This window comes from Lycorma delicatula, chromosome 8, assembly GCF_047948215.1.
Source record: "Lycorma delicatula isolate Av1 chromosome 8, ASM4794821v1, whole genome shotgun sequence".
Classification (NCBI taxonomy): Eukaryota; Metazoa; Arthropoda; class Insecta; order Hemiptera; family Fulgoridae; genus Lycorma; species Lycorma delicatula.
In genome coordinates, this window is record NC_134462.1 from 51,455,856 (window position 1) to 51,473,522 (window position 17,667).

General features: G+C 29.3%; 1 protein-coding gene across 1 annotated transcript in view; it reads left to right on the top strand.

Annotated features, from left to right (window-relative positions):
* Positions 1-17,667, top strand: part of Cralbp (Cellular retinaldehyde binding protein) — a 48,373-nt gene that overhangs the window by 13,576 nt on the left and 17,130 nt on the right. Inside the window, exons 2-3 of the mRNA XM_075373142.1 lie at positions 6,220-6,419; positions 16,124-16,283. Of these exons, the coding sequence (XP_075229257.1) occupies positions 6,221-6,419; positions 16,124-16,283 (359 nt within the window). The 5' untranslated portion in view covers position 6,220. The remainder of the gene's footprint in view (positions 1-6,219; positions 6,420-16,123; positions 16,284-17,667) is intronic.

The window sequence follows — 17,667 nt, forward strand, 5'->3', positions numbered from 1 at the left end:
AAATATCAAAGGGCCGTATTGTAAATTTTAATGAAACGGGATGCAGAGAGAAAAAATAAATTATTCCTGAAAGCATATGGTTGTTCTTTCAGTTGATGTGGAGGGTGTCAACAAATGTAAGATTTTTCATAATCGAATCGTAGAAATTTAAAGCTTTACATATGCTAGTCTTTGCGGTTGAAATAAACGAAAAATATTAATGTAAATTGTAAGAAACTGTAAATGTAATGTTTTTATTGCTCTTTTTGCTTTCCCGCGTCTAGATAGTGCTGTAGCTCTAGAAGGGAAGGTATTGTAATCGGTCCAATTTGGGTATATGTGGTTTTCACCGCATCATGACGTTTTGATACCTAACGAACCCAAAATACAGATGGAAATTCTCTGGATGTTATTGTTCGTATGTACACGTATATTTTCGGTGTTGGCCTCTAAATTACCTTATATCTCCAGAACTACTCCACTGATTTTGACTGAACTTGGTCAGATTACTTCTATATACGGGGCATTGATGCAATTAAATTTTCAACTAAAAGATCAAGAGAGTGAAGCTGTAGTGCAAGGTCACCCTCAGTATCTCGAGATTTCGCATAGTTAAGATCATATTTTCTTAGACATATTTGTTAACAATTAAAAAATTACAATATTTGCAAAAGAAAAGTTTTGCAAAATCGCATTTCCACACCCAAATATACTATTGTAGTCGTCTGCTATATTGTGATGTCACACTTGAGTGGTAGAATTAAATAAATGAATAATATTTAAAATGTAAAAAAATAACTCGGTCTGGCTGAGTCACGAACTCGATCACTCGGTTGATCAGTACGTGCTAATTAAGCCTCGTTGCTAAATCAGCCTGCCGACCGTACAAGCGAAATTTTTGTGAAACTACATTGGTTTAGTTAGTGCCGACCGTCGCCGGTAGTATCGCCATACCCATACGAATTAAATGCGATATGCCCGCGCCCTTTAGTTAGAAACATTGAATTAATAAACGAAAAAATATTATATTTAAATAAAATGATAAATATTTTAAATTAAGTTATCAGTGTAAGCCGTAAATCAGAAACAACCCACAGTTGTGTTAGAAACATGACTCTCTAGTTGAAAGTCCTACACAGACAAAGACACTGCAAACAGTCCTACAATTATGTTGTCAGCTTTTTTAACAAAATATGGCTGCATCCTCTTTACTTCTTTACTAAAATATTACGAAGATAAAATAAAGGTGTGATCTTTTAACAAAAAAAATCTTATTCCGTATGAAAAATATGAGATAAACCGTACTTATATCTCACTTTCCTCGTTATTCTACGTATGTTTGTTAAACAATTTTTACCTTTATTTATACATATTTCTTCAAATTTTCTTTATGACATATAAATATAGCATTTGAATTATTTCACTGTTTTCTTTGAAGAAGAAATAATGTTTTGTTTTTTTTTTGTTACAATTAAATTTAATTCCTAGCAAAGATATATTTTGCCGACATACTCTAAAAGGTGTGCAACAACATTTTCAAGAAACAGTAGATCTTACAAGATTTAGAAATACTCAATCTGAAAAATGTTAGGGTAAATTTTTCTTTATCAGTTGCCAAGTTTCCAAATAATTATTATTGTAAAACATATAATGAAGAAATAAGTTTACAAAAAAAAAGTTTTTTTATGAATTTTCACTAATAAATTACATGGTTCTTTTCTTTTTCCTGTTTAGCCTCCGGTAACTACCGTTTACATAATTCTTCAGAGGATGAATGAGGATGATATGTATGAGTGTAAATGAAGTGTAGTCTTGTACATTCTCTATTCCACCATTCCTGAGATGTGTGGTTAATTGAAACCCAACCACCAAAGAACACCTGTATCCACGATCTACTATTGAAAAAATTACATGGTTCTAATGTTAAATTTCATCACGCAGGGTGTTTTTAAAATTATGAACTCGTTATACTTTTTCGGATTCTACTTGTAAACGTAAATAAAAAATATCCTTAGGAAAAATGGTAATTTCTCCTTCGTTCTCACCCGTCCACCAATTTGTTATTTTTATATAATAATTTATATCTCAAATTCGGATAGATAAATCAAATTAATATTTGGTAATTAACCAAATATTAATTTAAATGTCAGGAAAAGATTTTTGAAAGTGTATGTTTGGAGTGTCGCTTTATATGGAAGTGAAACTTGGACAATCGGAGTATCTGAGAAGAAAAGATTAGAAGCTTTTGAAATGTGGTGCTATAGGAGAATGTTAAAAATCAGATGGGTAAAGTGACAAATGAAGAGGTGGTATTGCGGCATATAGATGAAGAAAGAAGCATTTGGAAAAATATAGTTAAAAGAAGAGACAGACTTATAGGCCACATACTAAGGCATCCTGGAATAGTCGCTTTAATATTGGAAGGACAGGTAGAAGGGAAAAATTGTGTAGGCAGGCCACGTTTGGAATATGTAAAACAAATTGTTAGGGATGTAGGATGTAGAGGGTATACTGAAATGAAACGACTAGCACTAGATAGGGAATCTTGGAGAGCTGCATCAAACCAGTCAAATGACAAGACAAAAAAAAAATATATATTTGGTAAGCATCTTGGTAATAAAGTTTAAAAATTAGCAAAAATTCAGGACTTAAATACCTTCGCAAGTTACAAAATGGCAGTCACGTTTATTTTTCAATCTGTTATATCTCCATAAATAATAGTTTTATCAAAAGAATGTTATTTACTAAAATATTAAGCCTTTTATTTTGAACAAAATAACATTTTATTTTTGAAAATCTGTTAAAAAATATCCGAGTTATAGCAGAAAATTTCTGTTGTAATTATGTATCTGTTTTCATGTCCTCCATATTACGTTCAATTCGATGAAATATTAATTTTTTTATTTATTTATTGTTAATTCTAGTATTGTAAATTAGTATCAAATTAAGTAATACTTTTCTCACAATAATAGACCTAATAATTATGACACAAAATTACAACATCAATTTTCTCCCATAACTCCACTATTTATTAACCGATTTTCAAAAGTAAAATGTCATTTTTGTTTAAATAAAAGTCTTAACATTTTAGTAGTAACATAAATTTTGATAAAACTAATATTTATGGACCTATGACAGATTAAATAAAAAAGCAAGGCCGCCATTTTGCTTGCCAAAATGCTTTTTTCTTGCCAAGATGCTTACCAAAATACTAATGTGATTCGTCTATCCGAACTTGAGATATATATTTTTATATAAAAATAACAAAATGGCGGACAGCCGGAGAACGAAGGAGAAATTGCCATTTTTCCTTAGGATTTTTTTGTTTAATTTTACTAGTAGAATCCGAAAAAGTATAGCCAGCCCACCATTTTAAAAACACTCTGTATACGTATAGATCACACGTGCTATTAAATTAAATTAATGAGACCAGCAAACATAATCCTTATTTTGGAATAATAAACTATATTAAATGTTAGTAGTTAATTATCATAATTATTTATTTTTTTAAAATTATATAATTATACATGTTTATATAAAAAACTATTCAGTAATGAAATATAGTGTTCGTTTTCCCAGTTACTAATTTTTTTTTAATGTTGTCAAATTATTTCACACAGTTAATTTTTTTCCTCAGAAAAACATGAATATGTATTACAAATGTGACCATGTTTTAATAAGTAGGACATCTATAACAACGCAATCGCGCATGTTATTAGAAAGTTATCATAAAATCTGGAAATTCTCACAGACAATCATTACAATAATGTCGTTTAGTAGTGTATTTATGCAAAATGAGAACATATTGTTATATCATTAAAGGCAGAGCTTTGACGGTATCAGTGCGTATGGAAATTTGTTTTAACTCACATCAAACGATGTGAAATGGAACGAATGTTTTTTATAGTAGTTTTCCTATAGATTTCTTATGAAACATTTATAATAGAAGTTTAAAATTCAACACACTTGATAACTTTAACATTTTACGAAAGCATATTTCGAGTTTTCCTCTACATTACCTGTAAAGGGATGAAATTGAATTACTGTATTTCATTCATAATTTCCGTATACATTATTTTGAAATTTAATTATGATAGAAGCTTATTTGGGTTCTCAAAATAATTCGAAATATATTTGAAAAAAAAACTGGGTGAACCAAAATCATAGTTTACCCTTGTGTGAAAATAATCCATTTTTCCGTTCGAATGCGAATCAAATTAATTAAAACATAAACTGAAACACGCAAACGTTTGAATATACAATTTACTTTCTTGCTCAAATAATGGATTAGTTTTTTCTTATAAACATTTGAAGAAATTTCATATAGTAACAATACCGAAAAAATTCGGTATGTTTAATACATTCACTGATCGATTTTATACTACTTTCGCATTTAAATAGCGCTATAGTAGGGCCTGGAAGACTTTCCCTTCTAAATCGTTTAAATAACTGTATGTATGTAAATTGCCATAACTTCACTTGTTGTAGATGACTTTCATGAATCATATGTTACTCCCAAGAACAGCATAGCTATCATCAAGAATCGCGTATCAAACCTACCAGGAAAAGGAAGAATGAAGTAGTTTCCTAAGGCCTTTTTCATTGAGGCAAATGTACTTTTGCATATCATAGAACCAAGACTATCATAATATAAGTATCATTCAAATCTTTAAAGCAACATCTTTATTCTTTTCATCATAAACGCTAGTTGCAAACGAAAATCGTTACTTTTAGAGAAATTAGTTCTGACTAGTGACTCACCGGGTTGATCTAGTGGTGAACGCGCCTTTCCAAATCAGCTGATTTGGAAGTTGAGAGTTTCAGAGTTCAAGTCCTAGTAAAGGCCGAACTTAGTCAAATCCGTACTTTTGTACGGATTTGAATACTAGATCGTGAATACCGGTGTTCTTTGGTGGTTGGGTTTTAATTAACCACACATTTAAGGAATAGTCGAACTGAGACTGTACAAGACCACACTTCATTTACATTTATACATATTATCCTCATTCATCCTCTGAAGTAATCCTGAATGGTAATTCCCGGAGGCTAAACAGGAAAGAAAGAAAGTTCTGAGTAGTGTCTATTTTACCTCACTTTTTTCTACGTTAAAGGTTACCGTTAAAGGTCAAGGGGTTGAGGCTGTAGAGCAAGATCATACTTATTATCTCATTATTTCGCCTAATTAAGGTCATATTTATCTTACGCACATTTGTTAACAATTAAAAATTAACATTTGCAAAAAAATATTTTTGCAAAATCGCATCCCTACCCAAAAAAATGCCCTAAACTAGTGGCTAAGTGGACATACTGCATCAATAGTACCCCTTCTTACCACAAGGAGCGCTATTGTCGTAGTCCTTCATCTTGGAATTTAATTTTTTCCTTGTGGGAAATTCTCTTTTCCCTCGTCCTCATGGACCGGGAAATTTGAAAATCCACATGGTTGCCAATTAAATTATTTTTTATAAATATTAATTATTTATTTAATTTAATTCAGATAATATTTTAAAGGTTGGTAGTACTGACGTACAGCTCTTGTAGTCTTCTGCTATGTTGTGGTGTCACAGGTGAACAGTAGAATTAAATAAATGAATAATATTCACTTATTTAAGTATAAAAAAAAGTAACTCGGTCTGGCTGAGTCTCAAATTTGATCGCCGGTTGCGTCGGTACTTGGTGAGTTAAGCCTCGTGGCTAAATCCAGCCTGCCGACCAAAAATCATTCTTTGTAATCGAAAATTTGTTCTTTGTAAGTAGTGAAATTACATTAGTTTAATTAGTGCCGACCGTCACCGCTAGCACCGCCACATCCGCGCGAATTAAATACGGTAGGCGCGCGCGCTTTAGTTAGAATTATTGAATTAAATAAACGAAATAATATTATATTCAAATAAAATGATAAATATTTTAAATTAAGTTATGTGTGTGTAAGCCATATATCAGAAACAACTGAACTGCCAGTTTTTTTTTTTTTTACTATAATTTACACCAATAACACTGTATTTTAATTTGAAAATAGTTGAAACAATCGAAACTAAACAAATTATAACCACTTCATATGTTTTGCTTGGGGTTACGTTTCTCATTTCCTTTCCAAAATTAACGCCCTTTGTTGGTCCCTTCCTCAGCCAAAAATTTCTTTATATATTAAGAAAGTAAAAGTGTATATTTATTTATATATGAATTTATTTACAACACACTTAAAACACTGTCTGCAATAATTTTTTTTTTTTATTTCAGGATGACGACGACGCGGGTAATTATGTCATATCCTTGGGGAGAAAGTCGCAAGGATACAACTTATGTATGTACATTAGCTGCGGAAGTGCTTGGAGTGGCAAAAAAAGAACTAAGAGAAGATGAAAGTGGGAGGGAACAAGCTTTATATCTATTCAAAGAATGGCTTGGAAAAAATCATGACATTCGAAATTGTAGAACAGGTCAGTAGACTGATATGGTAACCCTTTTATGGGTTTGTCCTTGAATCAAAATAATAATTACAAAATAATTATATTTTGTTTATTTATTTATTTTTTTTTAATTAGGTTAATGTGTGAATGTGAGTTTTGGTTATTTTTCCCAAAGAGAAGTCACTAGATTGTAGATTATGTATAATTTTTTTACTTTCTCTGCTATAGCGATATATGCTGCTGAAGCAGCTATAGCTATAATGGGAAAGTATATAGATCGGTAAAAAACAAATCTAAAATATGGCTCTTTTATAAGTTTTGAGCCCTAAGGAGAATTAAAAAGAGTTTAACAAAAACTTTTTAAAAAATGTAGATTTAAATAATATGTAAATAATCGACGAAAAAATTTTTATTCTACTGCTTCCAAGTCCAAAAAATCAATTTTTATCAGATAGACGTTTGTACGTATGTGTGTTGGCCTGTATTTGGTTTTATAACTCTGGACCCCGATGACCAATTTTCTTCAAACTTGATAGACAGGTACTACCTATGAAAAGAAAGAATGTATTAAATTTTTCCAAAAATTTGAAACGTGGGAGTTGTTTTGAAATAAAATTCAAATTTTTACTGAGGTGCTTTAACAAAAAGATTTTCTTTTTATCAAGATCACAAATTACCAAAGATTTTTTTTAATATTCACCCCTCCCCACAAAATGACTATATTTTTTGTTTTTTATTTAATTATTGTAAAAAAGAATTTTTATATCTATATTTTATAAAATCAATAGGCCTTGAAACCATTATAAAAATCTTTTACCCATTCCATTCCAGTTATCTGTAGTAAAAAAATATTTTTTTTTTATTTAAAAAAACAATTATTTATTACTTCCTTGTAAGAAGTAAAGGAAGTATTCTGATCGCCGAAAATATAGGTTTTCAGATTTCAACGGAAATACCCATTTTGACCATACCTGAATCCATTTTTACTTGTTTCGGCGTGAAGTTTGTACGTACATATATATATATATCTTGCATAACTCAAAAACGATTAGCCGTAGGATGTTGAAATTTTGGATTTAGGACTGTTGTAACATCTAGTTGTTACCTCCGCTTTTGATTGCAATCGACTGAACCAAAAGTGCCCAAAAAGCCCAAAATTCAAAAACGTTTGGATTTTTTCTTAATTGCAGTAATAAGCCGTGATTAAAAGCTTTTCAAGGATATATCATAAGTGGTACTTATTTTCATTGGAGTTATAACCAAATGAAATTCTAATTAATGAAATATTTTATTCTTACAAGGCACATCGGTTCGAATCAGACTTCATCTCCTTTTTTTTAACTTTTTTTTGTAATTTAAATATATTGATTTATTAATAATTATTAACCTCTGATTGTAAAACAATTTTTACAATAAATAATAATTCAATAATAACAATAAAAATATATATATATAAAGTTATTAATGACATAAAATTTTATGTACTTTTCGTTTTAAAAAATGTGTATATGTAATTTAATAGGCGTACAAGGAAGTCATGTGATGTCCACATCAGCTATTTTAATAAAAAGTATAACTTTATCATAAAGACACAAACAGAGCTTAAAAGGATTTAATTGAAAAAACTCTTTGGGTTTTTTAAAAATGAATTTTTTATCTCATCAACTGAGATTTAACTGTAAAAAAATCCACAGGTATTTTAATAAGATTTTCAATCACGGGTTTTTTACTAACCCTACAGGGTCTTGTTAAAAAAAACCTGTATTATGTTTTATTGCTTGACTTTTATGTTTATTTATTTTTTTGTTTTTATTGGATATTATTTTTAATCCAATATTCATTTAGATTTTCATAATTTCATATAAGATCCACTTATAGAATATTTTGCTTTAGTTATGTTTTCAATAACTACTCCTTTTCACCAGTTATGTTAAAAAATAAATAAATAAATGTCTTTTCTAATGTATAGTCATGATTTGGAATATTAATGACTTCTATGAGCAGTGACATTAATGTATGACATTTATTATGGACTTAGATCCATAATAAAAATTAGCAACAATTTATTAAAAAAGTAAATTTAGGATGATGGAAGAAGAATGATTTTTGGTAGCTTTTTCAAATTCAATTTATACAAGACAGGTCATTACATTTTTATTTCAACTTTTATTTTTTCAGAAGATGGGTAACTTCATTTCACGTAGTAAGTTCAGAAAGTATCAAGCACTTCCCCCTTTGCCAATAGAATTAACATTAATGAACTGCTTTCATTAATCAATAATCTTTTCTGTGACATTAATAATCTGAAGCTATTGTAAACCTGTCTTGTATGAGTATATCATTTCCTTCTTTAATCAATCAGTTATAATATTTTTACATAATTAATTAAAAATATTATGAAACTCTTATCAACTAAGAAATATACAGAAAATAATACAGATAATGAGTGTAATCTCAGCTTCTTTTTATGGTTCATTCATATTTTTTTATTCCAAAGAAAATAATTGTAATATTTTGTAAGACTTAACTAATTAAGAAGATTAACAAGATGAATGTTCAACTTAAAAGAGACCCCATCACTAGCCATCAATTTCGTCTATAAGTAAATAGCATATTGGCAAACACTTATATAACAATTTACAGAAGGTTTTAAAATTATTTCCATCTACTTCTATGCACTTGTCAATACATATGACCATGTTCCTGGTTACTCTTGTTAGCTGTACCCTTCTATTTCTTGGATGGCATCAGTAATGTTTATTTTCAATTCATGCAGGGTGTATGGATTGCTCTTAAAAACGATTTCTTTTAATTAACCCTACAGAAAGAAGTCTGAATTAGTAAGATTAGGGGATCTTGGTGGCCACAATCCTTTAGAAGTGATTCTCCCACCAAACAAATCCAGTAGCATCTCCATAGTAGACAAAGTTGTATGGTAACTGGCGCAAGTGTTCTGCTGCAACCAGCATTCACACAAATCGTCTTGCAGTATGGCTATGAACTATTGGATAATTTCTTGGTGGACAGCAGCATCCACAGTTTTTTCAAAAAAACAAGGGTCCTATTATTCATCACCTTGAAACTGCAAATTATACGCTTAATTTTTGTGAGGGTAACATACCCATCAAGGTGAAACCATGCTTCATCTGTGAAAATCATTAGTGAACTCTTTTAGCATAATCCACATTACTTAACTAATGGAAAACCTGCATTCGATATGGATAACATTTCAGCATTCTTCTCGCTATAGAGAGGGCTGAACTTAGTGAAGTATTATTTTCCCATCTTAGTCTCCACAAAGATTTATGAGAAGAACTTGTAACTGCTGCTTTAATGTACTACTTGTATTGTTAAAACTGATTGTATCAGGAATGTTTCTGGTTTAATGTCAAACCTGTTTCACAAAATTTTTTAACTAACTTCTGAATAACAGTTTTCATTAGTGCTTCCTTTCCAGATTTCTCCCTGAATGTTTGTTGATGCACAACATGAGATTTTGTCTCCAAATAAGTTTCTATCATGAATACACATTTTTTCAACAGTTAATCGTATTTTAACTAACAACACATGATTGCACAATCTTGCTCAAAGGCTAATGCTTGACAGTGACTGACAATACTCAAATATACAGGCAATAAACAGTCCTCACCATTCCAGTTTAGTACAAATTTCACCCGTATTATTTTACCCACCTCACACCAATACATGCATTTTCGTAAAGATATGTATTTAGTGTAAACTAATGAGAGATGGGGCTCTCTTAAGTTGAACACCCTCTTATCAGTTAAAGACTTGTTACAAATTTATGGTAATAAAAATAACAAAAACACAAGTTTGGTAATCATTTATTAGATTTTAACATACATAAAAGTGTATAATCAAAATCCACTTCCAGCTCTAAAATAGTCGGAACCAATTTATTGAACAGCAAACCAGAGAATACCAGGGAAGCTGAGATTACACTCATTATCTGTATTATTTTCTGTATATTTCTTAGTTGATATGACTTTCATAACATTTTTAATTAATTATATAAGAATAATATAACTGATTGATTAAAGAAGGAAATGATATACTCATACAAGACAGGCTTACAATAGCTTCAGATTATTTAGATCAGAATTATACACACCTCTTCAGTAAAAGTAGGATACATCAGTAGGATAGGATACATTAGTAGTTTTTAGACTTAAATTAACACAAAAAAGTTATCCATATCACTTTTGATTCATATAAAAAAACAGAATTGAAATTCTCAGCTAATGAAAATGGCAAGTTTACTTTCTGACCAACTTTTTAAGTTTTGCAAATATCATTACAAAATAATGTAGTAGTTAGCTATCAGAGATTCCTTAAACTTAAAAGAATTATGATATATAATGTTAATTTTATAAATTTCTATAAAAAAGGATTATGTATAAAAATGTTTTTACCTAGAACCTTATCATCTATAATATATTTTTTAAGGGCTTTCAACAGATTTGTAAATAAAAATATAACAATAATAAAACCAGTGATCTATCTTTTAGACTTTACTGTTTCAAACTGTGAAAGTAAACAATTGTCAATTTTTATTTTGCTAAATAGAACTAGTAAAATATTTAAAAGGTTTTCTTCTTCAAAACTTAGAGTACCTGCCAACTTTAAGTTTAAAAATATAACAATCTGCAATTATAAACACAATCAGGAATGACAATAACTAATAAAAAAACATATTATAAATTTTGTTAAAAACCTTACATATAATTTCCATTTCATAAACATTGCATCAATAGAAAGATTTTTAAAAATTTTCATCTCAAAATATAATCTAGAAACAAATTAAAACAAATCAATTCCGTTATATTTATTCACCGTAACAAAATAATTGTGTTCATCTTTAGTTATAAATAGTAAAAGTTAGGAAATTATTATTTTGAAAGTTCATTTGCAGTCAATTATTTATTCGAATCTGCTTTTAAAAACTAATAATTATATTTTCTCAATAACAATTATAATTACAATTGGCTCTCCTGCAGAGCCATAAGTAAGTTTCCTGACAAAAGCACATGATAAGGGGATCTTTACGAAACTGTCAAAATAAGTAATGCACAATAAATAGTTGCAAGAAAACTTAAAGTCCAATATGAAATTTTAAGCTATCTTAGATCACAAAACATTAATTTCAGCACCACATAGTGAACAAGAACAAACATAATAACAAAGAATAAAAAACTAATAGTTGAAGCTATCTTGATTTGAGGCAGGGTAGAAGTCAACGGAAGCAAAAATTAAGTTCAAAGAAGAACTTCATTTTTTGCGATTGAAACAAATTGTATATAATATTTTATTTATTTATATTTAGTGAAGTTAATATGTTAAATTTTAAGTCTATATTTTATGGGTATTTTTATAATTCCATGTCTAGTCCTTTTAAATAACTATAGAAAGGATGTTGAGTTATTAGTTTTTATCTATATAAAAATTGGTCAAAATCTTTATCCCGAATCAATTATTAAATTAGCTGTTTGATCATATGTTGTTTTATGATACAGAATGTTTTCAAGTTGACTGGGTGATTCCAACAAATTCCTTTTTTATAACAAAAAAATATAATAACATCTTGAAATAAATTTAAAAAAATCAGGTGGGTTTGTGTTCACGACTGTTGGTTTAATATGAAACGTTATAGACCTTGATGAAGTTCCTCTGAGCTACACACTGACCAACTTATCTGTATTTTTAACGATGGAGAGCTACCATCGTAATTTTTTTTTAACAAAACTGAAAATCTACAATGAAAAATTTTAGTTCCTTCATTTGACCAACAAATTACAGACAAATTGGTCGGTCTGTATGTCAGCATGTCACTTTTAGTGTATTGGAATGAAATAAAAACGAGATAATGACTGCGTTCTAAATTTAAACATAAATCATACACTAAATGGTACATGATATTTATTTCGACTAATATTCGACGAAAATTTTGTTCAAGATCGGTCTGTAATATGAAAAGTAAGAGACATAAGGCATAATGAGAAGCGGTAAAGGTGCTCGCGCCGTGCCAGCTTTGTGACGCTCCCGAAACAGTCTCGCTCGCTCAGAACCGGACACTGGGGTACCTGTGCGTAGCTCATAACCTCCCCTTTCCAACGATATGCGTAATTTATATTTCCAGCCGGCTTTTGCGCGGGCTGAGGCTGACATATTGAATTTTTATACTTTTTTACATGTTTACTTTAATTTTTTACACATACATATTGTCCAAAATATGCTTATATCGATCTACCTCAACAAACTCTAAACACAAACGCACGAATCACCGCGCTCTCATGTCTAATTCGTGAGCTACACTGAATGGAAATGAGCTAGAGTGTCAGTTTTGCTGATCTGCGGTGTGTCCTCACACCGCCAACCAGCTTGCCAGTGACGCAAACTAAAATAGTATCGGTGAGCTGACCATGTAAGTTATAAAACGACACCGCATTTACGTCTCTGAGAGTAATAGTTAGGGCGTCATTAAGGCAGGACGATGTAGATCTTTTTGTTACGCTACAAATTTTTGATCTGGTACCCGAATGTTTCGGTGTGATTTTAAACAATTTTCACGTTAAAAGAAATATGTTAATTGTTACATTTGTATCAAATTATTTAACTTTAATTTTTGTATGAATTATTTGTAACAAAATACAAAATTCGTCAACTAGATTTCCCAGTTTTTCCGAACTTTTTTGTTCAACTCATTTGGGAATGTGTTTAATGCTTATCAGGTTGGCTTTCCCGCTCCAATTGCGTACTTCGTGTTGGAAGGCTTATGGATTGTGTGACTTGTGCGAATTGAGTGTTTTTTCCGTGCTTGGTAGTTTTTATCTTACAGCGAGAAAATCCTCTTGCAGTTGTAGTGATGTTTATTTATGTTAGTAGCAATATAAATCGGATGTATTTGTTGTGAAATAAAGTAGTTAAACTTGTTACTATTGCTAACATTGAAGGAATAAATATGTAAAACGTTATCTTAATTGTTGCTATTCTTACTTGTTTTCTAATTATGTTTAATGAAAAAAGAATTTTCTCACTAACATACCAGTTTGTTAGCTTATCGTACTTTATTTCTGTGTTTTTGGTTGGTTGAGTTCTTTCATTTTAGAATATATTAAAAATTATTTTGATTATACTGATAAATCATAGTTTTTGCCTAAATATTGTTCAAAAGGTTGTTTGATTACTGCAAACTATATACTGAAAAAATATATTTGTATTAATTAGTTTTGTTTATCAATTTTAAATGAAATGATATATGTACGGAGTGTAAAAATAATCTGTTTAAATTGATTAACTCTTCTAACATTGATTAACAGTCCTAACAACTCTTCTAACATATCAAGAATGCTCTATTGACAAGTGCTTTGTTCTAGGTAATTGTAATAACTAAACCTACACTTAAGATTTTCAAAAAAAATATAGTACTATTTTCTTTTGTTGGATATGTAACAATTTACTATTTCTAATTGGTTTATTCTTAAAATAAAGGAAATCAATGATTAAGATTTCAAAAATACTACTGTCAGTACCAAGATTTGTTGCTGCAGTGGCCAGAATATAATTTTACAGATCAGGTTGTACATTATAGCCTAACTGTAAAAGTTTGTATATTGGGTGAGTACAGTAAAAATTTAGTTTATAGTTTTAACACTTTCATCACATTTATTGCACTGATGAAATTGGTTTCCAGTGGTGATAACTTTCCCAACAAGATTCAGTCATAAAAGTATGAAATCAAATCTGTTAGTCCCAATGTTAATAAAATAAATTTAACAGTATTAAAATGTGCTCCTACACTTTCATCTGTGGGCATAAAGTTACTGTTACTTCCTCCTCCCTTTACCTTTTACCACTGACACTTAATTTTGTTAATTATTTAAAAATATTTTGCTTTAATGTATAATAACCTGTTGTTGTTTTATGTAATTACTATAGCTTTCTTTATTAACTAATTCATCTTAAACCTCTTGATTTTGAACTTCATCATCCCACCTATTTTTCATAATATTTTAAAATCATCTGTTTTTTCCTGTTGAATATGTTTCACTTCTTTTATGTTATGTTATTCTAAGTTTCATAACATTTTCCTATAGTTTGATTAAACTGTCCCTTTACATCATTATTTTTCATTGGAAATTTATTGCATCTCGATATTCCCACTTTCTTCTTAAAATTACATTATTCATTCTTTGCTGTTTAAATTAAATAGAAATCTCCAATTTCTGATGTTTAATTGTTATCTATCTTAAGTTTAAGTTTAAGTTTATTCTTTCTACCACATTAAAATAATTTTATTTTACTCTAATTTATTTTTGACCTCAATTTTTTTCCTGTCATCAAATAAATTTGGCTCACTTATAGTCATGTTAATTTTGAATTTTCTTTTCTAGTAAAAATTCCACTTTACATTCTATTAATCTGCAAGTTATAATTTTGAATAGATAAATTTATATAGATCTACACATGCTTTCTTTTCTGTAATTATTATTCTTTTATTGAAATCTGTAGACATTTTTCCAGTTTTGTTAAGATACCTATCAGTTTATCCAGCTTACAATATTCAGTTCTACTTCATGCCAACAGCATACTAATTCAGCTGATATATTGTATGCTACATTTCTTTTATTTTTGTTTAAATCATTTAGAGCCCTATTGTATTCATATCTTTGTATAGTGTTTCATCTCAATTCATCTATTTCTTTGTCTTCTAGTATATCATAACCTACTTTTACAAACTGTATATATTTTTTGTCTATTGATGCCCCTTCCCCCATCAATTCTTTAACTTTTTAACAGTATTTTTCCATCTGCACTTCTGATACTAATACCTTTAAGTTTTATTGCTCTGAAATGTTTTCTTATTTACTTATATAAAAAAATTTCTCCCTCAGCCATATTTTTGTATGAGTTACATTGTCTATTTATTTTATTTCGTAAAATTGAATCCATTTGGTTGCTACAAACACATTTTTTGTATTTTTACAGCTTCTATGTACTCCCACCATTAACAACTTATTATCTTATATTAATATAATTTGCCTTATTTTTTCTTGCAGTTTGATCAAACTTTACCTTTACATCAGTTTTTTTTTAAATAGAAATGTATTTCATCGTAACTAAATTATGATCAGTAGCCATATCTGCCCCTATTTATGTTTTCTAATATTTTGTGATTATGCAATTATTTTCTAGTGTTTTCATTACCTTATAATAGCATTCTAGCTTTCCATTATTACTTAGTTCTCTTTATCCTTGTACATGTTTTATAAATTCATCTATTTCTTTATCTATAATTTCTATTTCATGATGCTGATGAGGTAAGCATATAAAATATTGCTGCAGTGTTATAGTGGGCTTAGGTTTTGAATTTGTTCTGAAATAAATAATTATGTCATTGTCAATATTAATGGCATACATGCAGTTCTACCTTCTTGCTATTTTTTTATTTCTTTTCTGCATTCCATTATTTGATTTTGAATCAATAATTCTTTATATCTAATAAAAAAGTATGTTTCCACCTTACATCATTAATCCCTTCTACATCTAAACAACCTAGTCATTTGCCATTTTAGATTGATGAACCTATTTTCTTAGTTGACATTTCATATGTCTGTATGTATATGTAGTTTTTTTGGATTTTTATGTTTTACTTATATAAATATAAAAATATTTAGTTACTATTTTTTATTTTTATTTATACTGTATTGTTTCAGATAATGTGTTCCTTTTGAGATTTTTACGTGTAAAAAAGTTTAGTGTTCCAATGGCACAACAAACATTACTGAAGTATATTAATTTAAGACAAACATTTCCACATTTATTTATGGGACTTGATTTTCTTAATACACCTGTAAAACAACTCATTGAGTCAGGGTTAGTATGTTATTTCAGATTTTTTTAAATTAGATTTTGAAGTATTAGCATAACCAATTTGGCTTAATATTAATCATATTAAGTAATAATTATAAAGTATGTTAATATTTTATTATTCTTATATAAACTTCTTTTTTTTAACCTCTGGGACCTAGGACCACCATTAGGTAAAACAGAGGTTGAGATGAATTACAATTTTTGTAGCATGTGAAAATGTCATGCCTGACTGGGATTCAAACCCAGGACCTCTGGATGAAAGGCCGAAACGCTACCACTCGCGCCACAGAGGCCGGCAGATATAAATGGTCTGATGGTGTTATGATAAAACATTAATCAACCTGTTTCTCTTTGAAGTTGACTGTAGTTAATGATTTTTTTTCTATTACCCAAACTGGTCTAAAACTAACCCAATTTATCCTTATTTCTTCAAAAAGTATTAAACATTTCAATTTAAGAATTAAATTTTTTTTTCAGATTTTGAATGTAAGTACAACCACCTAAATTACATGTAAATCATAAAAATAGTTTAATGCAGAGAGAAATGTACTTATTCATTGTTGCAAATTTTTATGTTGGAAACAGCTTTTTTAGTGTTTACAAAGCATATTATTACCTACTACTATCTTCTTCCCTTCTGCCATCAGTACTAAGATTATGCTGTTCATGCAGACTCAATATGTGTTTACTCTTGAAAGTTACTTCAAACCACAATCCTCGTAAAATGTCAAAGAGCCTTTATATCTATTTTCCCTGAATTGGAAGTAATCATTTAATCAGTGGTTTCATACATAATTTCGTATTGTAGAAAAACTTGTAACGTGGATGTATGCAAATGGTTTTACTAACTTACAGTTAAAATGACTGATTATTCCAGAATTTTCTGGATGTCTTGTATAGTTTTGTTAATTGGAGCCATAGAAATTTACATTTCTTTTTCATGTAGAGAGTATACTTGGTCAATCCTGACTTCGTTTCCTCTTTATTTGTAATATGAAGATGTTTCCTTCTATAAATGTAAAAAATTCGGTACTGCCATGGTTACCAGCTGTTTGAACTTAATACGTTAATATGCATTACTAAAATTAGTATTTCTTTATATATATCAAACAACACACATCACACTCACAATAACACTTATACATATAAAGGTTAATAAAAGAATTTACTCAAAATATAGTTACTTGTATATTTAATTGATATCCATGAATTAGTGCTGTGGTGAAAAATAATGTAAAGAAAATCTGTTATGTGAATCTACAATACCTAAAGCCACACACAATATTTATGTACTGTAGGCTACATTGTGTTAATTAAAATCCAACAACAAACTGGTGGTCAGGATATAGTATTTAGTAGGACACTAGTTTTAATAATGTAACCTTCT